Genomic DNA, 24,567 nt, shown 5'->3' on the forward strand with positions numbered 1-24,567 from the left:
CTGACAAGCTGTAGTTCCCTGGATCCTCCTTCAAACCTTTCTTGTAGGTGAGCATCACTTTTGCTGATATCCAGTCATCTGGGACCTCCCTGGTTAAACAGGACTGAGGATGAACGTCAGAGAGTGACTGGGCGAGTCCTTCCACCAGCCAGAACCCTTGGGTGAATCCTTCCTCTCCAGCCCTGTAGACTTATGTCTAGGTGGCTCAACTGGTCATTAACTACTTCCTCCTGGGTTGCAGGCTTTTTTCTTTGCTCCCTGCATCTGTCTATCAGCTGGAGGGCCGGGTTGCCCTGAGGGTAATTGGCCTTTCTCTTAAAGGCTGAGGCAAAGAGGTATTAAGTACCTCAGGCTTTTCATCGTCTTTGGTGACAGTGTTCCCCTCTGCATGCAATAAAGGATGGATATTTTCCTTGACCCTCCTTTTGTTGTTCATGTTTTCCTAAAACCCCTTTTTATCCTTTTTATTATCTTTCACAGGGGTGGCCAGACTGAGTTCTAGCTGAGCTTCCTCCTTTCCCTCTACATGAACTAACAACACCCTTGTATTCCTCCTGGGTTGCCTACCCCCTCTTCCAAAGGTCAATAACTCTCTTTTTTTTCTCTTTTTTTCCTCCAAGAGCTCTCTTTTTTTTGCCAAGGTACTTTCAGGGGTGCCAAACATTGGTCAGATCTGGTATAAAAGGAGAACAAATTGTTGCTTCTCGTGATGAGTTTGAAAATTACAGTTGACAATACCGTAGAGAATATTGTCTTCTTAATCAAGGATTGTTTGGAAGACTTTCTGGGAGCTGGTTAAGCAATCACTCTTACTACAAAGGAGAACCAGGTGGGATGTCCTCAGCCTGCATGGGAGGCTTCAGCACCTTTGCACAGAATTGCTGTCATTAGCAGTGTAGAAGTGTTGGTGGATGTGTCACAAGTTCTCAGGTTTTTATGGTTTTATTTAGTCAGGGTGCAATCTAGTCCTAACATTTTCACATTCCTCATGTATACTGTGGGCTTAACACAGAGCTGTTTTCCTTATGCTATTTGGAGCTTTCCACCACTTGAGTGTTTACCAAGGCAAAATTCCCTGTTAAGGAACATGTGAATTTAGGGAAAAAAAAAAAAAAAAAAAAAAGGGCTTGGTAAAAAAGTAGCAGTGAGTCCCAAATGAATTCCTTTAAGCCTTGTGCTTAGTGTTAACATAGGAGCCTATTCAAAATAGAGGGAGATTTTAACCTCTAGACCACGGTGACTCAAACATTTACAAAGATGTATTGCAAAATGCTTTTAGTCCCTTCTCTTGCCTTATTATTGTGACTGCTGAGCATGAAAAATGCAAATAACCTGGGGGAGTGGAGTAAGGGCAAAAATGATAGCTGGGCAGAAAGGATGACTGGAGAGAAGCCTTCACTCATCTGCTAAGTTTGTTGCTGGGCCTGGGACGAATTCTGTGGGGGAGGAAGAGAGAAAAAGAGGAAGCAGCAATTGTGAATGCTTCGCAACCTCAGCAGAAAATACTGATGAGAAATGGCAAATATGCAGCTGAGGTTGTTGCTCTTCCTGGAGAATGTGTTGGCGTTGCTGTGTGACCTCTTTTGTCCCTCCAGAGGTGTGAGAGCGCAGCAGACAGCTCAGCCCAGAGGGAATGCCTCTAGGGAAAATGAGGGAGAGAATTTGTTTGGGCAAATTCAGTTAACCCAAATGAATTTAGATGATGTGCATATACCTAATGATAGTATAATTTGAAAAGCCATTATTTGATAAATAGACATGCAAACAGCATAAAACCCAAACAACCGAAACATAGTATGACAGATTTTTCTTACCAATGTCTCAAAAATTGGCCTTCTGCATGTTACAAATTTTTGAAGAGTCTGAATTTCAGATGGGTGTATCATGGCAATATTTGAATTTAGGTGTAACTCACGTGAGCCTATACTATAACTGAATTCCATGCACTGCCAATGACATATATAAAGTAATTAAAGTTTACTGATGAATTGTTGACTTTAATAACATAAATCAATGGCTGTATTGGGTTTTTATCTATTTATTTTGCAACTGGAATGGGACATCCTTCTTTTGGGTTCTGTACAAGAAAGTAGATGGGCTAGCCTTAGTAATCTTAGAGCACAACCCTAGAACTATTTGAAAAAATAGATTTAAGATATGTGAAAATAATATGGGGTGTTTATAGAAGATTTTCAAGCACTTTAAGATTCATTTTCAAGAAATAAAATTGATTTTTCCTTCTAATTTTTGCTTTTTCTAAATGAACTTGCAATTGGAATAGAAATGGTTGAGCGAGAATGCAAAAAATGTGCATGTTGTTCATAAGTTTTCCATTTTAACCTTTCTCTTCTCAAGTAAAATGTTACGTCCAAAAACTCTTTTTTCCTGAGTAATTTTTAAAATACCAAATAGTTTGATAAAGGTCTTATATTTTTGTGTGTGTGTGTGAAAAAATATACTTTAAAAACTTTAGATGACTTGGCAGAAGAGATGAAATATATGAATTAAGGAGAAAAGGAGCGTATTTGTTGAAATTGCATAGTCAGTTCATTATCATATTCCTAACAGTCATATTTTATGGCTGGATTTTAACAGAGATTTTTACACATATGTACAAGTCACATACGTGTCAAGTCCTAAACTCATGTTTGTATTCATACATATCCTCCTTTTTGAAAATATATGTGTTCTTCTTCTGGGAAAATTTTAATATTTTCTCTACAGGTTTCTGGGTGATTTGCTGGTCAGATGAAGGTTTGGTGCTAACAAAGCATGACAGGCTTCTTGCATCACCCAGGCAGGCAGCCTCAGTCCAACCTCCAGCTCTCAACAGGCTCAGCTATGAGCTCAAACCAACTCCCTCAGGGCTTTTTCCCATCAGGGCTTGAAAACTTCCAAGGACAGAGCCTGCACAACTTCTCTGGGTGACTGGTCCCACTGTCTTCATAGAGAAGGAGGTTTTCTTTTTATTCTGTCTGTAGGTCTCCTGTTTTGGTCTCCTGTTTCACCTTCTGCTTCTTGTGTCTCAGCCTTTCGCTGTGTACCACCAGTAAGAGCCCATCTCCACAATCTTACTGATGGCCTCATAAGTGGTGGAGGACTGCTGTTGGAGGGCCCCTGAAGCTGTCCCTGCTCCAAGCTGGAAATGTCATAGTCCCTCAATTTCGCACAGAAGACCCAAACATCCAGCTCCAACCATCTCGGTGTCCCCTGCTGAGCTAGTTTCAGTTTGTCACCATCTCTCCTGTACTGGGGTGTTGTGCCCCAAACTGGATACAGCATTTAGGTGTGGTTCAAACCAAGCAGAGGGGTATAATCACGTCCCTCAATCCCCTGGCTGTGCTTCCACCTCTATAGAGCCTGCTGGCCATCTTGCAAGCCCACCACATTCCCAGCGCACTTGGAACACCCAGTTTCTGTCACTGGGTTAGTAATAAAAGTGTCCATGTCAACATTTATAATGGGAAGCTTTTGCAGGCTCTCTTGCAGATATTTTAAACATATACAGCCGCAACAAGCAGCAGTAGTGCTAACGTGACTAGAACTGCTGAGGGCTTTTTATCAAAGATGAAAGGAGAACAGTGGTGTAGAGGTTGTGCAAGAAACAACTTTGAAGCAAAGAGTGGGATTTAAGATTCTGTACAGATGCTGAAGTCCTTGTTTAGTATAGTGCTGCAATAAAACCAGTGTCTGATGCTTAACTTCGGTAACTATTTGTTTTCAAGATGTTAAAGCTATTTTCTGGACACTTAAAGGTGTTTTTTTGCTTCTGATAGCGCTGTCCTTACAAAAGCAGCTCATATGCTTTCTGCCTGTGAAGCAGTTTATCTGGGAGGCTCCAAACACTTTAGAGGAATTAATTACTAAATTTTAATAAAATTCCTCTGATGTAGTTATTTATTGTGTACCTCCTTTAGAAACGTGGAGGTAAAGCTGTGGAAGAAGTGGGTTCAAAGTCAAGTGGTAAGTCAGTGCCAGAATCGAGCCTGGAGCCTCTGAGTACTGATTCCCTGCTCAAAGGCTTTCAGTTTCAAGTTGTCCATCAGCACTTTATTTTCAAACTCTTACACTGGGATTTAGCCAAGTGGTAAAGGCAGCAGATTTCCTCCCCTTAGACTTTGGCAGTAATGCTCCCACAAGGGTGACTTGATCTGGGGTAGAGAGAAATACAAAAGTAAGGTGTATATACCACCACTCATACTTTTTCTCAACACTGGAGCATTCATAGACTGATTAAAGCTCTCTGATTCAAATTAACTTCATTAACTGAAACAAATTAAAATAGAAAAGAAAGCCCACAGAGGAAGCTGGAACATCTTTACGGCTTAGAAGGAAAAGTTTATGGTTGTGAGAGTCAGTAGCTTGCAATCATAAATGTTAAGTGCCAATAACACATGGTTTGCCTGCAACAGGTGCATTTGGTAGATATGAATCATATTGGTTGACAGAGTCTCATCTCATCCCACTTGTGGTCTCTACAGCCTGTGACAGGAATCATGCAAACAAGAGGTTTGTTGGTAAGAGATATGTTTCAGTGGCTTTCCCATGCCTTTTGGTACATTCATTGGTTATTTAGTCATCTGAGTAGGCAAAGGAAAGTTCAGACGATACCTGTCTGGTAAGAAACAAACACTCACAGAGCATTTTGAATAAAAAAATACAGTGCCTAATGGGATTTTATTGCAAATAAACTGCAAATTGGGGGACTTTTTTTTCCTTTTTCTGTGACAACAAGGAAAAAATAAAGATGCTATGTCTTAAATTTTTAACTGGACAGATGTTTTCTACTGTGCAATTCCCAACTCCAATGAAATCTGCTGTCGGAGCACAATGGAAAAGTTTGACCAGCCTGCTTTTACCAAGTGTCACTCATCTCTGTGAGCTGCCCTCATGTTCACATGTGCCCCAGTACATGTGACTCTGACTTTTCTGCTTACAACAATCTTTTGTTTCCTCACAGACAGCTTGCCACGGGAACAGGAATTGGAAATTCCTAAATATTTTTGGTTCCCCCCAGCAAATGCTCCTGTTTCCTTGTAGCCATGTTGGCAGGAAGTCCCTTCAGAAATTCTTTTTATGCTCCAGCCTTCCATAACTACCTGTGTGGAAATCTAGTGATTTCTACAGCCTGTAGAACTGCACAACAATATAAATAATTTCTTTTAACTCTCTGCATCACTTACCCTACTGCAATTTCTATTGCTGAGTTGTGCATCTACCTCAAACGTTAGTGACATTTTCTGACTCTTTGCCACTCCTGTGGCCATAAGAAGCTAGTAAAACTACGAGAATAATGTTTTTATGCTGTGAAATTTGTCGTGAATATTTTGACCTAATGTTCCTGGACACTACTTAATTTACTGATCTCTGTGCATATTGAATCACTGATCTCTGTGCATATTGACCCTGTTTCACATAGTAATATTTTCAATTCTGTACCAAAGTTCCAAACACTGTGCTTGAATCCTCTTCTTTCTCTTTATCACATTTCATTGTTTGTTCTTTCCCTTTTTGTTTTACATGACTGAGAAAGAAATGTGTTTTCCTTATATAAATCATAATCTAAGCTATTTGTGTTGAATCCCTAATCAGTCAAGCCACGCTACAAAGCATTGTTTGTACTAAAATCCATGTTTGTGTTAATATCCATCTTCCTATAAGACCTTTTTTCACCCCGGCAATTCTTGACCATTCTTTTCACTATTTTCTCTTTAGTCTCGCAAATTCTTTCTGTTGTTTGTTGGTGATGGCTATGTTTTGTAATATTCCTCACAAAACTGCCATTGATCCAAACAAAAGCATTCCTAAATCCATTATATTATTCAACATTCCCTCCCTCATCTGTCAAACTATTGTGTTCTGTTTGTGACCACAGCTGAACATTAAGCATAAACTGCCCTTGAACATGTTGTACATCTCCTTTTTTTGAGTTCATTTGCAGCAACAGAGGTATTAAGTAAATCAGTTGACTACTTTCCATTTCCAATATTATTAATGGAAATTTAGCTGCAAAGATGCATCTACTTACTCTTGTCTTACCTCATGTCTTGAAATGATACATTAGAGAGAAGACTTTACAGACATTTGTCTTAGCTATGGGTTAGAAAAGTGGAAAATTACTCTCTTAGTAAAAAAGGGAAAAAAAGAAAATGGAAAACAACATAAAATAAGTTTTTTGGTATATTTTGAAGGATATACGAGTGCTTTTCAATGCTGGTGCAAAATAACATGGGAATGTAATGCAAATATTTGTCAATGAAAATGGTCCATAATTTAAAACTAAATTGAGAGCAGAAAAGTTCAAAACAAGTGAACAATCAAACAAAAAGTGTGCAGCCACAATGGAAACTTTCCTTAGATTCAAGGGTAATGTCCCTCTTGGCTGGAAGTGGTTGAGGATGTGGTAGATCTCTCCTGCCCACACTGGCACAGGTTCTGAAGTGGATGGACTATGAATGCATTGTGCTGGCACATCCTCCTTCCACAAAAGATTCATCTTTGTAGCAAAATATCCTCTTCTGGATGTGCTGATGCATGTTGCTCTACATGAACAAAGCTTTCAAGTATCTCCCTGTAGACTGACATGACTCATCCATTTTTGGTTTCTACACTTCTACCAAGACTACTAGAGAGCCCTATAATTATAACTGGCGTTCGTGGCACCAGCAAGGCCCAAATTAATTTTTTTAATGGATGTCCTACAGGTGGCACTGTAATTTCAGTGTCATGAATAGTAAAGCATGGAGACCTCGGTATATCTCCTCTACCTGACTCTGGGCCCTGGAATTTTGCTGTGACAGAGAAAGAGATCTTTGAAAATGCAGGAGAATCCCTAAGCAGCAGTGTCTGTCCATCCTGCTTCAAGGAAACTGGTCTGTAATATTCCAGTGAGTCAAAAAGGAAAAAAGAATTTCAAAGTATGTGATGGCCTGCCTTATTTTTAGCAACGCCTATCACTTTGAAAAAGGATGAAATTTAACAGAGTGCATGCTTTGTCTTTATAGACTAATGTGATATGTGAAATAAGTAAAGAGCTGTATAAATAAAGCAATGAAAAGTTACTTGGATATTTGTGCTAGATGTTTATTCATTCTTGAAGTCCACATACTTTTAGCTAACCAAAACTGTTGAATACACAAGCCAGAAAAGTACCCAAAAATACAAGGTCCTGAATTTTCATTTCCCTTTTTCCACAAGCCTAGTGAATATGTAACTTACAGAAGCGTCTGTCTCCTATTTTTAACAGGGTTATTAATTTTGGCTTACCACTCTGAAAGTTCGCTAAAAAGGAAATGTGGTAACCAAAGATGGTTGATTTGAAACTATTAGATCCATGTGCTTGTCTGCAGATCTTGCTGTCATCACTGCTTGGATGAGGTTTCCTGGGACACACCTTGCAGATAACCCAGAAAATCCAAACCGACAGCACTCCACGTCCCGTCTTTCCTTCTGTCCCAAGGGCTCCCTGGCCTTGATGTGGCTGGCTTCAGGCTCTACCACACCTTGGGGTTCAGGAGCGAACGCTGGGGCCCCCAGGAGACTGGGACTGGAGAGGTGTTCTGAGGAATGTATTAGCAAGGGAGGCTATGCTGATGCTTGGAGAGTGCCATTTGTCACGGAGACTGTTGTATACTTTCTTCTGTCTCCTACAAGCCTCTGCTCAGGAATGTATGACAGTACATTTTTAAAACAAATTTCCATTTGGGAAACAAACAAAAAATATTAAAATTTAGCTATCTGGGAATACTTCTAATATTTTATTCACATATCCTACCCCTTTCCAGATGTCTGGGTTCTAGCATTAACACTTCTGGCAGGCAAGGCTTTTAGCACTTGCTTTGATGCCTGACTTGTGGTTTGTGTATTCATGGATTGTAAAAGAGATATGAGTTTCCTCTTGGGCAATTTCAGCATTGCAACTGATTTCTGTAAGAGTTTCCTCTCTGCTTTGCGAGGTGTGTGGAGCTGATGGGACAACTGTGGCTATTCGTCAGAGTTCCTTGCTGGTAAGGTTGTGGCTTCTTTCTTTTTGCTTAAGTGACAAATGTTAGTTATTTCTGTCTAGTCACATCTATTTCTTTTTCTTTTTAAAAGACAGTATAATTTTAGCTGATAAGAAACAATGTTCACTTGGTACGATAAAGGAAGTTCACAGGGTAAAGTAAATGCCTGTTTTTAAAGGCCTGTGTGAAAGATCTAATGTTCTCCCTTCCCCCTCTCTACTTTGGTTAAAAATGCAAATGGATCAGTAAAAAATAATGAAATAATTAGAAAAAAAAATTTGTTGAGTGAGGACAAGGGACAACATGTATATGAATTATTCTCTTCTGGACAAGTTTAATTCAGTTATATTTTAAGATCCATCAAGGGACCTAATGATACTCTATTCATGACTGTTTCACGTACATGTGATATTCATGAAGACAAATGTGTAATATGGAAATTGAAGCAATTCCCTTATTGATTTTGGGTTCCTAAAGAAAAAGCATGCAAATATAGTGTTGTGTGAAGAGAATTTAGAGTGCAATATGGGAGTACATTTTATTGTGCTGTAGTGAGCACAATAATGTACGACACTGAGCAGAATTATATCTGTTTTTAATGAAAAGGATATGTGTATTTTTGTGAAAAGAATTTTAGAGTCCATTAATTTTAATGTTTCTCTCATGCACATTAAATTGAATGAGTAAAAGCATGGCTAAAGTACTGTGTGAATGAGCTTACCCATAAAAAAGGACAGCTGGAATTAGAATCTCCTGTCCTTTGTGCTGAAACAGAAAACTCAAGCCCCTGTCTGCATCTCTGGATTCGAGTTTTCCTTGACAAAATGTGCCTCTGGAGAAAGTGGAGATTAGCATCTAGTTTAATTATTCACTTTCCTACTTTCTTTCAACAAGTTCTTTTTGAAGTGTAGGGCTCCGGAGTATTCATTTGGTTTCTTGAAAGGTTTATTGTCCCCGTGGAGGAACTGCAGTTCAGTTTGGCAGGATTTTCCCATCTGCCAGTTATGCCAATGTTCAATGATTTGCAAAAATTCCAAAAGAAGAGAGAAATTCTTTTGTGACTTCTCATGGAATGGCCTTTCTGTACCCTCCCCCGTGGTGAAACTTTCTAGATGCAAAAACCGGTGGAAAGGAGATTCCCACAGTGCCCCTCTCGGTGTTGACTCTGGTGGCAGAGCTGCACACAGTGTGACCAGGTGTGAGTCCTGTGGCATGTGGAGGCCGTGTGCCTGAGGTCAGGCATGCTGGAGCTGTCTGCTTTCAAATGCTGCATCACCTTCGCTTTGCCCAGCTGGGTGCCTCACTGCTGCCCCTTTTCCATCACAGGGTGGTGGAGGCTCTGTTTTACTCTACAAATGGCAAGAGCTATTAACACCAGGCTGCTAATGTTCATGTGAACTTTGGGTTCTAGCTGTTTGCTTCTTGCCCTGATGCATACTGGGAGACCTGATTTCTTGCAGGGCTGTCTAGTTGCCAGAACACAACATTTGCTTCTCACGTCTTTGGGTGTGTTTCCTTGTGCAGGTGCAGCAGCTGTGTGCTGCCTGCTCAGTATGGCAGGCTCTCCACCAGCCCTGTGCAGTCCCTGCAAGGTGATGGGGGAGGGCATCAAGCCTATATAGGCTGAAGGACTTTCTCATTTTTTAAGATGCTCTGTTTTGTCCTTGTTGATTCCAGATGTTTCCCCTTGTCCCAGAAATCCGTCCTTTACACCCTCCCCCATGATCTCTCTGAAGTAATAGTGACTTGATTGTGGGTTAGTGGGACAAGGTCTGCTGTGGATAAGGACAGGGCTGCAGGGCACTGTACAGACAGCAGTATTGTGCGCTCGCTTGATTAAATAGCATGGATTTGCTGCCTGCTGCTCAGCAGCTTGTCATGGGAGGTCCTAGGACATTCTCAGTGGCTGTTGGATCCTGTGGTATGAGCAGTAACCAAGGAAAGGGCTGTGATGTGCTGAATAGTTTCACTGTTTTGTGCCCTCCTTGAAGAACTCTCTTCAAGGAGTCACTCGGCCCCCTGTTAACTCAGGAGTGCTGTTTACAGGCCAGTGGAGCTAGTACTGGTTTCATGCCTGGAGAAGGTGTCCTTCCTGATGCGTCACTTAATGCTGATAAAATCATGCTGGGTGTTGCACAATCACTAGACAGGGAGATGGGCACAGAGGTAATGTTGCATGGGAAACTATGCCTATTACCCCTTTCTGCCTCTCAGTTCCTTCTTGCCTGAAGGAGAGCCGCATTTTTTTCTCTTAAGAATTTCTCTGGAAAGCAGTATATGCAGTTAAAGACACAGCTCATCAAAGTGTGTGCACTGCGTTTATGCCTTAGCGACATGGGTTTCTAAAAATATTTCCCTTTTGCAGCCTCCTCCACTCTTTAATTGCTCACTTCTCTTTCCTATCATCAAGTTAGTCTGGCTGTCCTCCAGTGTCTGTTTCTTTTGCTTTTGCTGTGGGGCATCTCTGGCATAAATCTTGTGAATAGGCTGCGTCTGTCCTCCTCCAGCTGTATCCCCTGCATCTGGCTTAGCTGAGTCATGCTTTCCCTGAGCTTATCCTTTCAATTGTCTCCATATTTTTGTGTCCTTTCTCTCCAAACAGCTCTTGTGGGTTCCTTCTGGGGGGAAGAAAAAATCAGCATGATGACATGGCCTTGACTCACCTGCTACTTCTTCAACTGCTTCCTCTGCAGATACGGCTTCCTCATCAGGGCAGAGCTCATCTTCCTTTGACTTCTCTACCTTGCTTTTCTCCAAAACCTCCTCTAGTCTTTCTCTTATCTGCCTTCATTTCATCCTGGCATTTACCTTCAATTTTGTCTGAAAATCTCTTCTTAAAACCTTCTGTCTGTGATTCTATCTGCCAATGGTTCTCCATCTGTTTTCTGAAAATGTGTAAAATGTCTTTCAGAAGGTCCTGGTATACCTCAACATGCTGTTTTATGATCTAATAAATGGTACTGTACACTGATCCATTCCGCTGCACATTTTGCCCAAGCAATTTTATTCACAAACATCCTCCTATGAAGTACAGATCTAATCCTAAACATAGAATTGCTTGGTTTTTTTTTTTTTTGGTTTTTTTTTGGGTTTTTTTTTTGTTTTTTTTTTTTTTTTTTGGTTTTGTTTTGTTTTGTTTTCCTTTCTTTTTTTTTCTTTTTTTTTTCCCCCTAAATGTAGAGTTTGGCCTGTCTCTCTGGAACGTCATGGTGCAGCCTCTAGCTGAATCCAGCCAGCATGATCAACTTCTACCTTTCCTAAGTTATACTTCCTCATTACTGACAATGATATCATATTGATAATGCTAAACACTTTCATAGTCTAAGCACTTTCTTTAGTTCTCTGCCCTCATTTCCAAGCTATTCGTTAAATTTCAACCATAAACTTTCAAATGCCTTCACCTTCCATACACAGAAATATGTTGTTATCCAAGTGTTACTATCTAACATCACTTTTACTGAAATTTCCTGTTATCTGGCCTTGACAAAAGTAATTTAATCACCTCATATCAGTTCAGAAAACTCACAGCAAGGATAGTTTTCCTAGTCTGGTTCATTGATTAATCTCCTATCTTATTTATTTATACTTCTGAGTAGCATTAAACATACTGAGCCTGAAATCTCTTTTTGAACTCCCTGGGATCCTTCGCTCCCCGGGATCCCTCTCTTAGTTTTACAAGCATTTGAATGTATACTATCTCATTATTTTTCAACGCCCTTGCTCTGGTGCTAACAGACCTTCGACATCGCCTGTCCCTAGGCTTCCTGAGACCCAAAATATGATCCTGATGGTTGTTGTCCCACTGTTATCTTGGAGTCTGTCTGATTCCTGCCTACATCCTCCTGCTGTATCTTGTCTTGAACCAGCCAAGAGCGGTTGTCTTTTCTTCTCTGTTCCTGCAGTACACATGGTCCATTGTAATGGAAGCAAGCATACTGCAATCCCTGTAGCTAAAACTTCAGAGAAGTTTCTTCAAAAGTATTTTGTGTGGTGCTGCTGTGAATCACTTTACGTATTCCCCTGCTTTGTTACATTGTGTAGCTGTTTTGTTATCCTTGTTCCTTCTTGCAAGGTCTCAAGAGATCTCATGTCCTTATTCCGTGGTGCATCCAAGTCTACCAGGCTCTTCTGTGAGCAGCTTCTGGGTACAAATACCATCAAAACACTGTACCAGCTGAGTCATATTAATTGTGCTTATTTCTCTTAATCTAAAGCAAAAAACAACTGCTAGGTAATTCCGTTTGCCTTAAAGCTCTCTCATAGTTAATGTGTCTCAGCTAATACACAGTAATTTGCTTATTGCCTGGGCTTTCTGCAACTCCCTAATAGAGTCTTTAGATGATTTGTGTGGATCTCAGAAAGGGCAAGGAGAAAGGAGATGATGTCAAATCATCAAGTTTTCTCAGAAAGCAACAATGTGAAGATGTTTTTATTTAGTAAGATGCAGCATTTCCCAAATTGGTTGTTTAACATCTCTACAGATAAGAGCAAAATAGGGAATTTTGGGAGGGAAAGAAAGAGAGCTGAAATGGAGAACCAGGAAGTATCATTATTTATTTAGTTATTTACTAGGAATTTAGTGCACAGGATTTTTTTTTTTTTTTCCTTCAGTTGTGATTTTTGTATTTTGTCTCTGCCTGGGGTCTTGTGGGTTTTGCCCAGGTGCTACCAGCACACTTAAAGCAATGCTGAGATGAAGATTAAATCTATATTCTAAATTTCCATGTAATACACACCATTGCAGGGGTATGCAAGACCCTCCAGCAGTTTTCTGTGTTCTGGATGTGCTGTCTATGCCTGGCATACATTTAATTTCCAAATGAAGTACAAATTAAATGCAAGAATACATTGTGAAGATAAAATCCTAAAAACAGTGAATCAGAACAATTTCACTTTGGTCTTGGGTTCCTAAATCCACAGAAAAGACTTGATCTTGTACTGGTTAATTGCTGAGTCCATAAGACTTTTTCCCGTTCCTCCACTTTAGTGATTTCTGATCAGATAGACTTTCAGGTGGTGGTTGTGTTCTGGCCTGTTGGTCTCCTGATGGATGCCTTGGTATAGCTTCAGAGACAGCTGCCCAGTGTGTGGAGATAGTTGCTCCTATTTTTGGGCCATATATGTCTTTATACTATGTCAGATGATACTATATTTAGGTTCTATACTACTGCCTGTGGATGTGCAAGGACCATGGCTGCTTAGTTGGAGTCCATAGCTTTCCTCTGCTGCTGCTTCCTCTTCTTTCATTTTTAAGGACATGACAAAGTAGGAACATATTGGTTGCACGTGCAAGACGTTGTGAAATGTGCTGAAAACTTGACTGACATCCAGTTTAAGCAGCTGTTCAGCATTCCAACCTCACTCTGTGGAGTTTTAGCCTTGCTTACCTTGAATTCAACATTTTCAACATTCTTTCATCCTATCCCTGTGGTCAGGTCTTCTTTTCCTGCTGAGAACTGGGCCTTAAATTCTGGAGTGGCAGACATTTAATAAAAAAAACAATGTAAGCATACTGTGAAAGTGAGTCCTCTGAAGTGGTTTGGAATAGCTTGCATTCTTTTTCATCCTCATTGATCTCAATCACAGAATGATGGTCAAAAGTCTGTCTAATTTATGAGAAGTAGGTTTCTTGTGCCAACCTTCTCACGAATTTGGATTAATTTTATATTATTACTTAATTGAATGTAAGCTATAAAACTGAAATTTAAGGACTGTACTATAATTCAAAAAATAAGTGTTTTCAATCAGAATATGCTCAACTTTAGAAATTATATTGTTATTGGTATAAATTAGAGCTCTGCTGCAATGGGAAAAGTGGGGTTGCTTTTCTTCAAGCATTTACCTCTCATTTATTACTTTTACTACCATGGGGATTCTCTTGCCAATGAGAGGAAAAAATGAAGTAACAAGTTAAAATATTTAAAGAAGCTCATAGAAATAGGAGTAACTATTGAGGCTGCAATTACTGTGAGATATACAGATGATCATACTAAGATTATATCACCTCTAAATAGGTGATCATATGAATTTTATATTGTCTTGATTATCATTTTTTATGACTCAGAAGTCAAGAATTTATTTTGATTATCTGCTTTTCCTCTATAAATCTTCAAAATATGTGTATAAGAATTAAGAAAAAAAATGGATATGCCCTATATTGAAATACAATATAAGTCCTTTTTAAATATAAAAGGACATAATGAGCTGGGAACATTTTAGAAGAAAAACAGAGAAGAGAGGAAGTCTCTTCTTAGAAGAAAAATAAGACATACAGATTAACTTTGTGTAGACTGTCGTGAGAACCATAGGATGGTGGAATGTAAGTACAAAAGTTTGGTGAAAAACAACTTATGACATAAAAGAAAATTCAGGTCAGCTGGGAAAACCTTGAAATTGTTCCTGTGAAAGAAAAAGTTCCGTTTCCAGTTCTGTGTAAGTAATTTTAATGTACGGGCTTCTCCTTTAGAAAAAAGCTCACTGCATTGCTTTCAGATTTTACTACAGTGAGGGCAACGCTAAAGAAAAGGAGTACAGAAAAGTGTTCATTTCTGTAAGATTCAGGAAAAAAATGTCTGATGCAGTCAGATCTGCATTTTCAGGAGCAGCAAATAGTTATCTCTAATGACTTATTTCTTTGTGCAGATGTTCTGGCAAAGGCTATGGTCTTTAAAAAAAACAAGAATCAGTAAATCCTGAATTCACTGAAGGCTGAAGAAAAGTACTGCAACAATCATTCGCATGCAGCCATCATATGCAACCAGTCATAGGGGTTTATATAAGTTTTATTGCAGCTCTCATGGCCAACCAGCTTGTTATGCTACCCATCTTAGACAAGACCCCTTTTTCACACTGGTAAGCGTGTGTACTCCAGCAGATGTTACATACTGTGCTCTTTTTGTGTGGTGAAGGGGCTTTTTTCTCTTGCTTGTTGCAAATGTAAGTCAAAGTATATGTGGCTGGTAGCAACTGAAGATGAGAATTAATCTGACACAAACCTACTGCTGAAACAGTTTAGAAGCAGGCAAGCTGCTTGATAATTAAACTTGATTTCAGGGCAAAATGATTCTAAGAGTATGTTCTCATCATGTCTTTGAGCTTTCATCCTAGAGGTGATTTTTTCTGCCTCTTAGCAGTCCATATCTGGTGTAACTCAGACATACTGAGAACAGCCTTTGGCTCCCAGTTACCTGCCCAGCTCACTGTCCCGCCCTATCCTAGACCTCGGAGAAATTCTGTGCTATATATTAGCACATGGATCTTAAATGGAGGAACGAGTTCTGCCTAAATTTCTCTGGAGAAGCTGTGGTGTCAGCAGTCCAGTTTTCTCCATTCTCCTGTTCCTGGGGAAATGTCTTTCGGCCACGGGAAAAAGAAGGCCACTTGCTGGTCTGCATGGCTCAGCAGATGACATTGTGAGCAGAAGCAGTTCCACCCTCCTCTGGCAAAACTTGCCAGGGCAGTTGATCCTTGCTGTGCCTCTCTCCACTGGGATTGCCCTATTGCAGAGGTGATGCTTGAGTGCAGCACATGTATTTGCTGTGCTCTGATGTGTGGGAGGAAGATAAACTCTTCACTGCTCCTGACCTTTTAATGAAGAACCAGACAGGACTCTCGAGACTTTAGTTTCTTGAGAACTTTATTAATGTGGAGTGGAATTCTTTGATGGAAGAAGCAGCAAGCCCCTCCTGATATTTCTTACCCACTTCATCCTCATAATCATCAACATAATGATTTTGCTTTATTTTTTAAAATCTGTTCTTTTGAGATTCCCCTGGAAGTGTCAATGCTGGCCTTTTGTATAGTGCTGTTGATTCAACGAATATTTCCTTAGCAGAAGAAAGAAGACTTTCATCTAAGCTTCAGAGAGTACAAACTAACAATTTTTGCTGGCCTTTTGTTCTCAAATGCAGGAGTTGAAAGCGTGGTCCTGCAATTTTTATCTTCCATTGGATGCAAAAACCTCCTGCAATGCCATGACAGCAAAGGTTATTCAGAGCTGCCTTCCAATGAGGAGGTCTCAGGCTCTTGTCAGTGCAATAATCCAAATTTGCAAGTAGAGCAGCAGTTCTGTACCTCTGTGCTAGGGTGAATCATGCTATTGTTTTCTCTTTATGTACTGGACCTTGCAGAGTTCCCTCAAAACTGTCTTTGCTAAACAACTGATCTGAAAAAATATAGGAGGGAATGATGGTCCCTCTCTCCTCATTGTATCTTTTCACAAGGGACTTACTTCAAGAGACACCCCTTAGATTGTTGTCTCAGGATGGTCTATAGGCTTTTAACCTTTTTTTCCCCCTTCCTTGCTCCTGTGTTTCATCTTCTGGGCTAGCAGAAACCTGTGCATCTTTAAAAGAAAACAGAACATCAGGGAAGTTCTTTATCCCTGGAGTGTTTCCTCATCCCTTCAGTGCACTAACTCTTCATCCAGTTTTGCAGCCAGCTTAACTTTGCCTGCTTTCGTTGCCTGCCACAGCAAAGCAAAAGGCCACCTAGGAGGCAGTAGGAATTGAAGCATTGCACTCAATGTTTCTGCAAACTCTTCCTTGGCCTTCAAGCACAGCAGCACTAGGAGTCAGTTCAACACTAGAAGGAATTTGGGGCAGACACACTTCATTAAGCATGCCATTTTTTGGTTTTTTTCTTCTCATTTTAGTCTGTGAGGTCATAGAGGCAGCTGGAGCACGTCTTCCTTTTGTTGAACCTCCTCCTTCTTTCCAGCTTCTCTCCTCCTGAAGGCAGAGAATGCTGACTCCTGCAACTGCTTGCTCAGAGCTGTCAGCACATATAACCTGCTGCCCTTGGGCTTCCCAGCTGGGCTGACAGGACCTGGCCTTGATCCAACCAGGGTGATGCCTCCAGACCCTTTCTGTCTCCAACACAGGAGCAGTGAACTTTGTTCCAGTTTTTCCTGGCCTTCTCCCAAACAGAGTCAGAAGTCAACTTTTTGAATTGCTTTCACATGAGGGGATTGAGTAATTCCAAATGCGCTTGAAAACAATGTTATAACCAATGGTGTTATAAAATATAAGTGCATTAGATACAAAAAAATGCAGTTTCTTGCCACTAAGCCTGGGAAAAGAGGCTTTTGGTCTTTTCAAAGTGTAATACTTATTCAAAAGGTTAAAGTTATTGTGGCAAAAGCTGAAGTTATATTCTGACAATTATGTCTTGTGACTATATTTCTATAGACCTGCTCTTTCTGATGCCCATTGCGAATCTGTAGTTTCATCTGCAACTGGAAACATGAAGTCATGGGGACCAAGGTGGGTGGGGCAACCTTACCCAGGATGGGACGGGTCCACAAACTTTTGTGAAAATTAGCTTAGTGTGTATTTGTCACTGCCCCGAGGCAAAGTACCACCTTAATATCCATCTTCCCTGGTGAGCCTGTATGTGAGAGAAAATCTGTAGGCCAAGAAACTCCTTGTACAAGTTAGACAGTCAATTTAGACAGCTGATTAACCAGTTAAGTACCTGACTAGAGCTGACTAATTAGTGGTTAATGGTAAGGTTCTGTCAGATTAAACGGATATCTAGTAAGCCTGTGGACAACTAAGAGTTTGCATGATCACTGTGATCATTTTTCCCGTGCATTGTTGCAAGAACCCCAGTTAGAGGTAATGTGATAATTTAGGACTATTACGTAAGGCTGTCTCCTTGCCACTGGACAGTGCTTCAAGCGCTGCTGTAAATTGGGGCAATGTTATTCCTAATGTCTGGTGAAATATGTGATTAAGTAATCATTGATTTTTTGGGGGGAAACTTTTGTAGCACTCTCACTAGTTTCATATTGCCTGTCAATTCATTACCCATTGAGGTGCAGATTCGTGCAGGCAGCCAAATGAACAGAAAACAAGCACAGGAGTTAAAGCTGTGAGAGAAATGTAAACAGAAGGCTCAGAGCTTATTTTCCACGTTGTCTACAGCCCTGTCTTGGTGCTTGGTAAAACAGAAATTTTCTTTTGGAGTAGTCTGCGTCAATGCCACCTGAACAGGAGCTTAGCTATGCACATTTTGGGTGCTTCTGTGATACAAATAGTCTGAGTCATGTTGCATATATCAAATATTTACTCAATAGCAGGAAGGCATATGTCCACTCTGGATTGTCATCTGGGAAATGCCTGGAAGGCATGTCTGGCAGGCTCATGCCATGATCATTGCAGATTGACATACTCACTCTAGCTTGTAATTGGCAAGAGACAGCATAAGGCCTTGTGGATTTTGATTTTCCCAAGAGGAATATTACTAATGAATTAAGATTGATTTTTGTAATTAGAGTCATTGGATCATCAGTGTTTTCTCGGTTTTTTTTTTTTCTTTTTTCCACCCTTTCAAATTACGTTTCATCTTTATAGAGATATTTCTATATATTTTAGGAGAGATGATGAGTAAAATAATTACCTCTATCTGTTATTGTAAGATATTTCTGGTAAGTCACCTGTCACATTTCCATGTTTGTTGCATCAGCTTATTGCTCATACCTACTTGTTTATTACTCTTCTTGAAAAAGCAAGGGTGAAGTGAGATTAATAAAAGGGTTAATTTTTTAAAAAAATTAATTTTATTTTATTTTATTTATAAAATAAATACACACCAATATTTATAGTTCAGTTGTTAAATCAAAATTTTAAAAGCCCTTGAGAACTTGATCTAGAAATCTCTTAACTGAAACTGTATTTGACATTGCATTCAATTCAGACTGAAATGAAATCAGGTGGTTCAGAAAACTGCTAGAAAAGCCAAAGAAATACAGATATAGTTTACAAACTGGTAATGTAAATCCAACCCCTTTGCTTTTATTGAGTACATCCATTGTAGTTTAGCCTCCAGAAAATGAGAGATTCAAGGTTTCTTTACTGTTTCTGAGGCCATCTGAAGTGGGAGAGGGTTTACCATGTTTAATTTTCTCTCTCTGGTTTATTCCACATTTCAATTTTAGCAAATTGAGCATCCGTTACAGCAGACTGCAATCCTGTTGCACGTCTTCCATGTGGGTACCTAAATCTGTAGGCTGAAGGGTTTTCCTCTCCTTCTGTTCCTAGAATTTATCTTGTTGCAAGTGGTAAGTTTTAGGAAGAGGGCTATAATCCCACACCCACCTTTTGGGGTGACATCCCTCTTCAAATTCAATGTCCACCTAAGTCAGGACAAGGATGCACACAGGTCTTCAGGCTGTAACATAGCACTGTGTGTGCTGTGAAATGGGCTGAGTCTTCTCCTGCTGCAGATATTCCAGCTTGGAGTTAGGACACCTTCCTGAGGATATGAACTGAAGGGGTGTCTCTTACTAACCTCTCTTACTATCCTCTCACTGACTTGCAAAGCTCCTGAGCTCAGGTGTAGCTTTTGTGGGCTGGGAAGCCCTCCTGTTGGCCAAGCTGCCAGCCCTGAGCACGCCTCTGGGCTGCTATGGTGTGACCACTACAACCTCACAGGGGGAAATATGAGGGCACTGCCCATCATGAGATCCCAGCTGCAGTCTGTGTGATGGGCTTATCGAGGGGAGGGGGCTGTGGTTCCCAGGGACAGCCCCTGAAGAGTCATGCTGGGGCATCCAGTAAGGTGCATATTTACTGGCTCTATCTGAGTGCCCACATTTATCCAGCTCCTTCTCCTAATTCACCCGACTGTTTAGAAAGGAGAGTTAGTTTTGCCAAGTGCACCTGCACAAAATTGAAAAGGAATCTCTTGTTTCGCTCTAGTGCAGAGATAAGCAGGTTATGCCCTTCTGCAATGTTAGTTTTGAAACAGTTGAGTACACTTGAATGGATATGAAAATCCTAATGCTTTTTCACAGAGTAACTAATCTCACTCGAGTTGGGCTTTCTTAGGAGCAACAAACTCAGATTAAGTGTCTAAGAATTATTTCTGCAGTGACTGTGATTTTTTACGTATCTTTCATTACACAGGGACCAATAAATTATATTCTTTAACTAGAATGGGACAGAAGTCAATGCTGCTTTTGAACACTGGGTGCTGGCTCAAAACTGCTTATTCGGTTTCTGGAAACGAAACAGATGTTTGAGTTAAAGTCACTGAGAAAGGTTAGCTGAAATCCATTTCAGCTCCTTTGGCACAAAGCACACAGGAGGAAACGTTGCCTTGCCGGTTAACTAATGCTTCTCCTCTTGCTCCTGGTACTGTGTCTGATTCAAAGCTGGGCAGTTCCTCCCCAAACCCAAGGCACACATGAAATTAAGAAAGGACAGGAAAAAGGCCACGTCACAGTACTTACTGTGATATGGTCTGTTATTCCCTTTCTTGCTTGCTCTGTATTTGAGGCTCAGTGTTAATTTAATTGTATAACTCAAGGTGTTTCCTCTGCTTGTTTGTACTAGCTATGATTTCTAAACATCCTTGAAATTATTGGCCATAACATCTCTCCACATCATGATATTACTTCAACTTGAGCTACTTATAGAAAGTGCTTCTTTCTACTTTTGAAGAGAAATGGCTGGGAGCCAGAAAAATATGGATTTGTTTGCCTTTCTATTTTTGGTTTGAAATTGCTGGAAGCCAGTAGGTGGGTTTTTATTTTCTTCTTTAAGATTTTATTTTCAAACTAAATATTATGTATGAGGAGTGGCACATATCTTAAATAACTGGTTCTAGTAACAGGAAAATGTTCTTGTTAGAAATTCTTCTGAAGTGGGGCTCTATTTCTGGAAATCCTTTCTGGCTTGCTTCAGCAGAGTTTTGTATCCTCTCCCATTTTCCTCCATGATTCTTTCGCATGCAGAGGGGTGAGTTTTGTAGGAACTTTGCTGGCACCAAAAACATTGGTTCACTGCGCCAATTAATCATCTGCCCATTCTACCAACCAAAGGAAATCACTCAGGGAGCTGACAAGTGCTTGTGTTAACCAAATGAAATCACCTAATCTGACACCTAAATGGATACCTACTAACCTGGTGTGTCTCTGGAAAATAGAACCCTACATCTGCTGTTGGACTGCACAGATTTTGATGTCCAGAAAGGAAAATTTCAATTCATTATAGAATAAGTAGTGCAGTATGAGGTCTCATCCCATACAGGAGAACCAGTTACTTAATTTTTACTCCCAGAAAATGCTGGGAATTACTTTACCAAATCAGGAATCCAAATCCTATAGATTTCTTTCAGACTAAAGACCAAAATGAACGAAAATATCCACTCCCAATTTTATTTATTTATCCTCTCTCTTGCATTTCCTCTTAAAACCCCAAAAACCTCCAATCCCACCCAACTCCAAAACCTATCACAACCAAGTAAAAAGCAACCCTCTGGCCACATCCATGAGCTTTGTTCTGTTTATCTCATAAAAATAAGCTTGGATAGTTTTGAGTCAATGTTACTTACTGCTTGTTGATTTCTAAATCAATAAAATCAGTTCACATAACATAGGATTGTCTTTGGAAAAAAAAAATAAATTCTTTAGAGCCTGCAAGAAGTTGGAGGGTAGAGTTAGAAGGACAAAATGTAAGTATTTTTTTACTCTACTGCCAAGACTTATTCTATATGAAAATATAATACAGAGCTTAAGTACACAATTTTTTCTCTTTTCACAGCTTTTCCATTGAGCTTTGAAACCATTCATGGAAGCTGATGGCAATATTCTTGTAAGTATAATTGTAGTTATGTCAGAGTTACTGATCATCTGAAGAGGTCATATGTTACATCCTTGTCACAAAGACCACAAACAGCATAAAAGAATAGCACATGTGAACAGCTTCAGTATCTTTCTTATAGACCAGACCAAGTAGAGAGGTTGCCTCGGTTCTGCTAAAAGGATAAAACGAAATCTACTGCATGTGCCTGATGCTAGGGGTGCCCTCACTTTCAAGTCCTACCCCTCAATGGATGAGACAGCTGAAACCTATGATACATGAGCTTAGCAAAGGATTTTCTTAGCCACACAGTCTAATCCTTGGGAAGCTTAAAGAAAACACAGCTCTGTAGAATATAACTGTTGATCATAGCTGCCTTTGGTGCCTTCATGCATTGTGAGTAGAAATTTGAGGCATGAATCCTGTTTTTTCAGTATTTCAGCCCAATACCCCTGCTTTTCCATGCAGACTTTTTTTCCTTTCCCTTGAAATAACCTCATATACCTATTTCATCCCATTTTTATTCCTGTGGAGTTTGCAGGCTGCCCCTGACACAGGACTCCTGGAGCCTTTCATCCAGCTCCCTCTGATTAGGAGGAGTCAAAAGTCCTTTAACTGGTGTTTGGGAGGGACCTACCCTGAGACCAGCCAACAGAGCCACCAGTTTGTGCAGCAGAGTATGAAGAAGGAGTGAAATAAGGGGGCCTGTGTTGAAACTGTGGGGCTGTAGGAGTCTTAGACACAGTGGTAAGAGGGCAGTTTCCCCAGAAGGTGCAGAAACAGCTGTCCCTGCTAGGACAGAGGCTTCCACACAGAGTGGCTGCAGCCCTTTGAGTCACAGACTTCAGGGGGTGTCAGGGACCTCTTCTTGAGGCCAAGGACAATGTCTCTCAGCCCTGCAGGCCATCTTGAAGGAGATGTGCTGGCATGTGGAGGAGGTTCTGGAGGAAGTGTGAAAACTGTGCAGCATCAGAGAAAGTGGAAGGGAGAGAGAGATAGGGTCGTTGAGGCACAACAGCGTGAAGAGCATCAGTCCCCAGCTGCAATGGAGAAGCAGACAGTGTCTATGCTTGCTATCAAAGTAAGCAGAACCTCCGGAGAATTGGAAGGATGGAAGTTGATGACCTCTTGCATCAAGAGGAAGCTCCCGCCTCATCTCGGAACAGGTTGACTGTCCTCATAATTGAAGAGGAGCCAGATGTGTCCCCTGGTAGAGGAAGTGTTTCACTTAACTGTAAACCATGCAGGTCTACTGGGAAGAAATGGTGAGAGCCTGCTCTGGGTACTCCCTGCTGTGAGGGACAAAGGACACTCCTTTAGGCCTGATCACAAGTTCTTTCTTGACAGATATTTGCTGCCTGGGAGGGTCCAGGACCCAGGATGTTGTGCAGACTGCCAAAGCCTGTCCAGCCCTCTGACTTCCATCCCGTTGTCATTCCATCTGAGTGCAAATGATGCTTCTAGGGGTAACCAGTCCACACTGAGGGCCATGGAGCTGGAAAAGAGCTTTTCAGAGAGGGACCTGGGAATCTTAGTGGACACCATGGGCCAGCAATGTGCCCATGTTGCAAAGAAGGTAAATGCTATCTTTGGCTACATTAGACAGCAGGTCAAGGGAGGTCATAAATCATTCAGTGCTGCTGAGGCCACCCCTGGAATGACTTCTCAGTATAAGAGACATATGATATACTGAAGGGGCCAATGAAGGGCCAGAAGAATAATTAAGGGACTGTAGCATCTAAGACATTAGGAAAGACTAGTTGAACTGGGATTGTTTAGCTTGGACAACAGGCTCAGGGGAGCTCTTACCCATGTGCATAAATATCTGAAGGGAGGATGCAAAGAAGAGGACATGGTTTAGTGGCCAACATGAGGGTAGTGCTAAGTTGATGGTTGGACTTGGTGACTTTAAAGGCCTTTTCCAACTTTAAGGATTCTATGATTCTTAGGCATGACTTAGGATGACTGGGCACTGTCACAGGTTACCCAGAGAGAGTGGGGTGTCTCCATGCTTGGTGAAATGCAAAAACCATCTGGAAATAGTCCTGGAAAACCAGGTGCAGGTGGGGAGTGGACCTCGATGACTTCTTGAAGTCCCTTCAGTCTTAACCATACTGTGATTCTGTAGAAAAATAGAACATCTAAACTGACAGAACTTCTGCTGAAGTTGTCACTTCTCTCACATGATTTTGCTTATCACTGCAGCCTGCCTGGCACAAAAGAGGCTATGAACAACGTGCAGTTGAACAGGTTCCTTTGCAACTCAGTCATGGTGTGTTTGCCAAGTGGAGGAGTAATAGATAGCAAGTTTGAAGTCTGTGTTGTTCTGCAGGCTCGCCATTCCATCCTGTTCAGTCCTTCGCAAACCAAGGCCTACCAAAATAATTAAAATTATAACTCTCAGTTACCAGTCATGCACAAAAGTGTATGTTTTGCCGTTATCCCAGAGCTTTATTAGAGCTACTGCTCTCAGATTTCCCTTGGTAAGAAGAAATAGAAATACATCTGTTGTTCTTGGTTTGTATTTCAGTTGATAATGAAATAAATCACTTCCCATTAGGAAACTGAAAATTATAAAAAAACATCCACCATTGTTAAAAGCAAAATCCTGGCATTTGGTTTAGTTTCAGATTGTTTTAGTGTCTATATCTGCTAGTTACAGTACATTCACATCTGAAACTGCTGTTATATCCCAGGTTTTATTGGTAACAACACTGCCTTCGACAGTTTCCTCTTTGTTCTGCACTGGTAAGAATCACTAGAAGAGTGAAACTTGAAAGTATCTCTTAATCAATGTTTTCCCAGGTCCACTGACAAAACCCGCTTTTTTATAAGAATTTTCAGAGAAGGAAACTTTAATTTACTTCTTGAAAAAAGGTTTGCCCCTGGAGACTTGCTAATGTGTTGTATTCTCACGGAAAATTGAATACAAACTGTGCTGGTGAGGCATTTTATGAATTTTGTGGTAGATTAATTTA

At 40.6% G+C, this 24,567-nt stretch overlaps 1 protein-coding gene across 1 annotated transcript in view; it reads left to right on the forward strand.

The window, feature by feature from the left end:
- Positions 1-24,567, forward strand: part of IPCEF1 (interaction protein for cytohesin exchange factors 1) — a 79,695-nt gene that overhangs the window by 16,054 nt on the left and 39,074 nt on the right. Inside the window, exon 2 of the mRNA XM_040057611.2 lies at positions 21,551-21,601. Coding sequence (XP_039913545.1) covers positions 21,578-21,601 — 24 coding nt within the window. The 5' untranslated portion in view covers positions 21,551-21,577. The remainder of the gene's footprint in view (positions 1-21,550; positions 21,602-24,567) is intronic.

The sequence above is a fragment of the Hirundo rustica genome, chromosome 3, assembly GCF_015227805.2.
Source record: "Hirundo rustica isolate bHirRus1 chromosome 3, bHirRus1.pri.v3, whole genome shotgun sequence".
Lineage (NCBI taxonomy): Eukaryota > Metazoa > Chordata > Aves > Passeriformes > Hirundinidae > Hirundo > Hirundo rustica.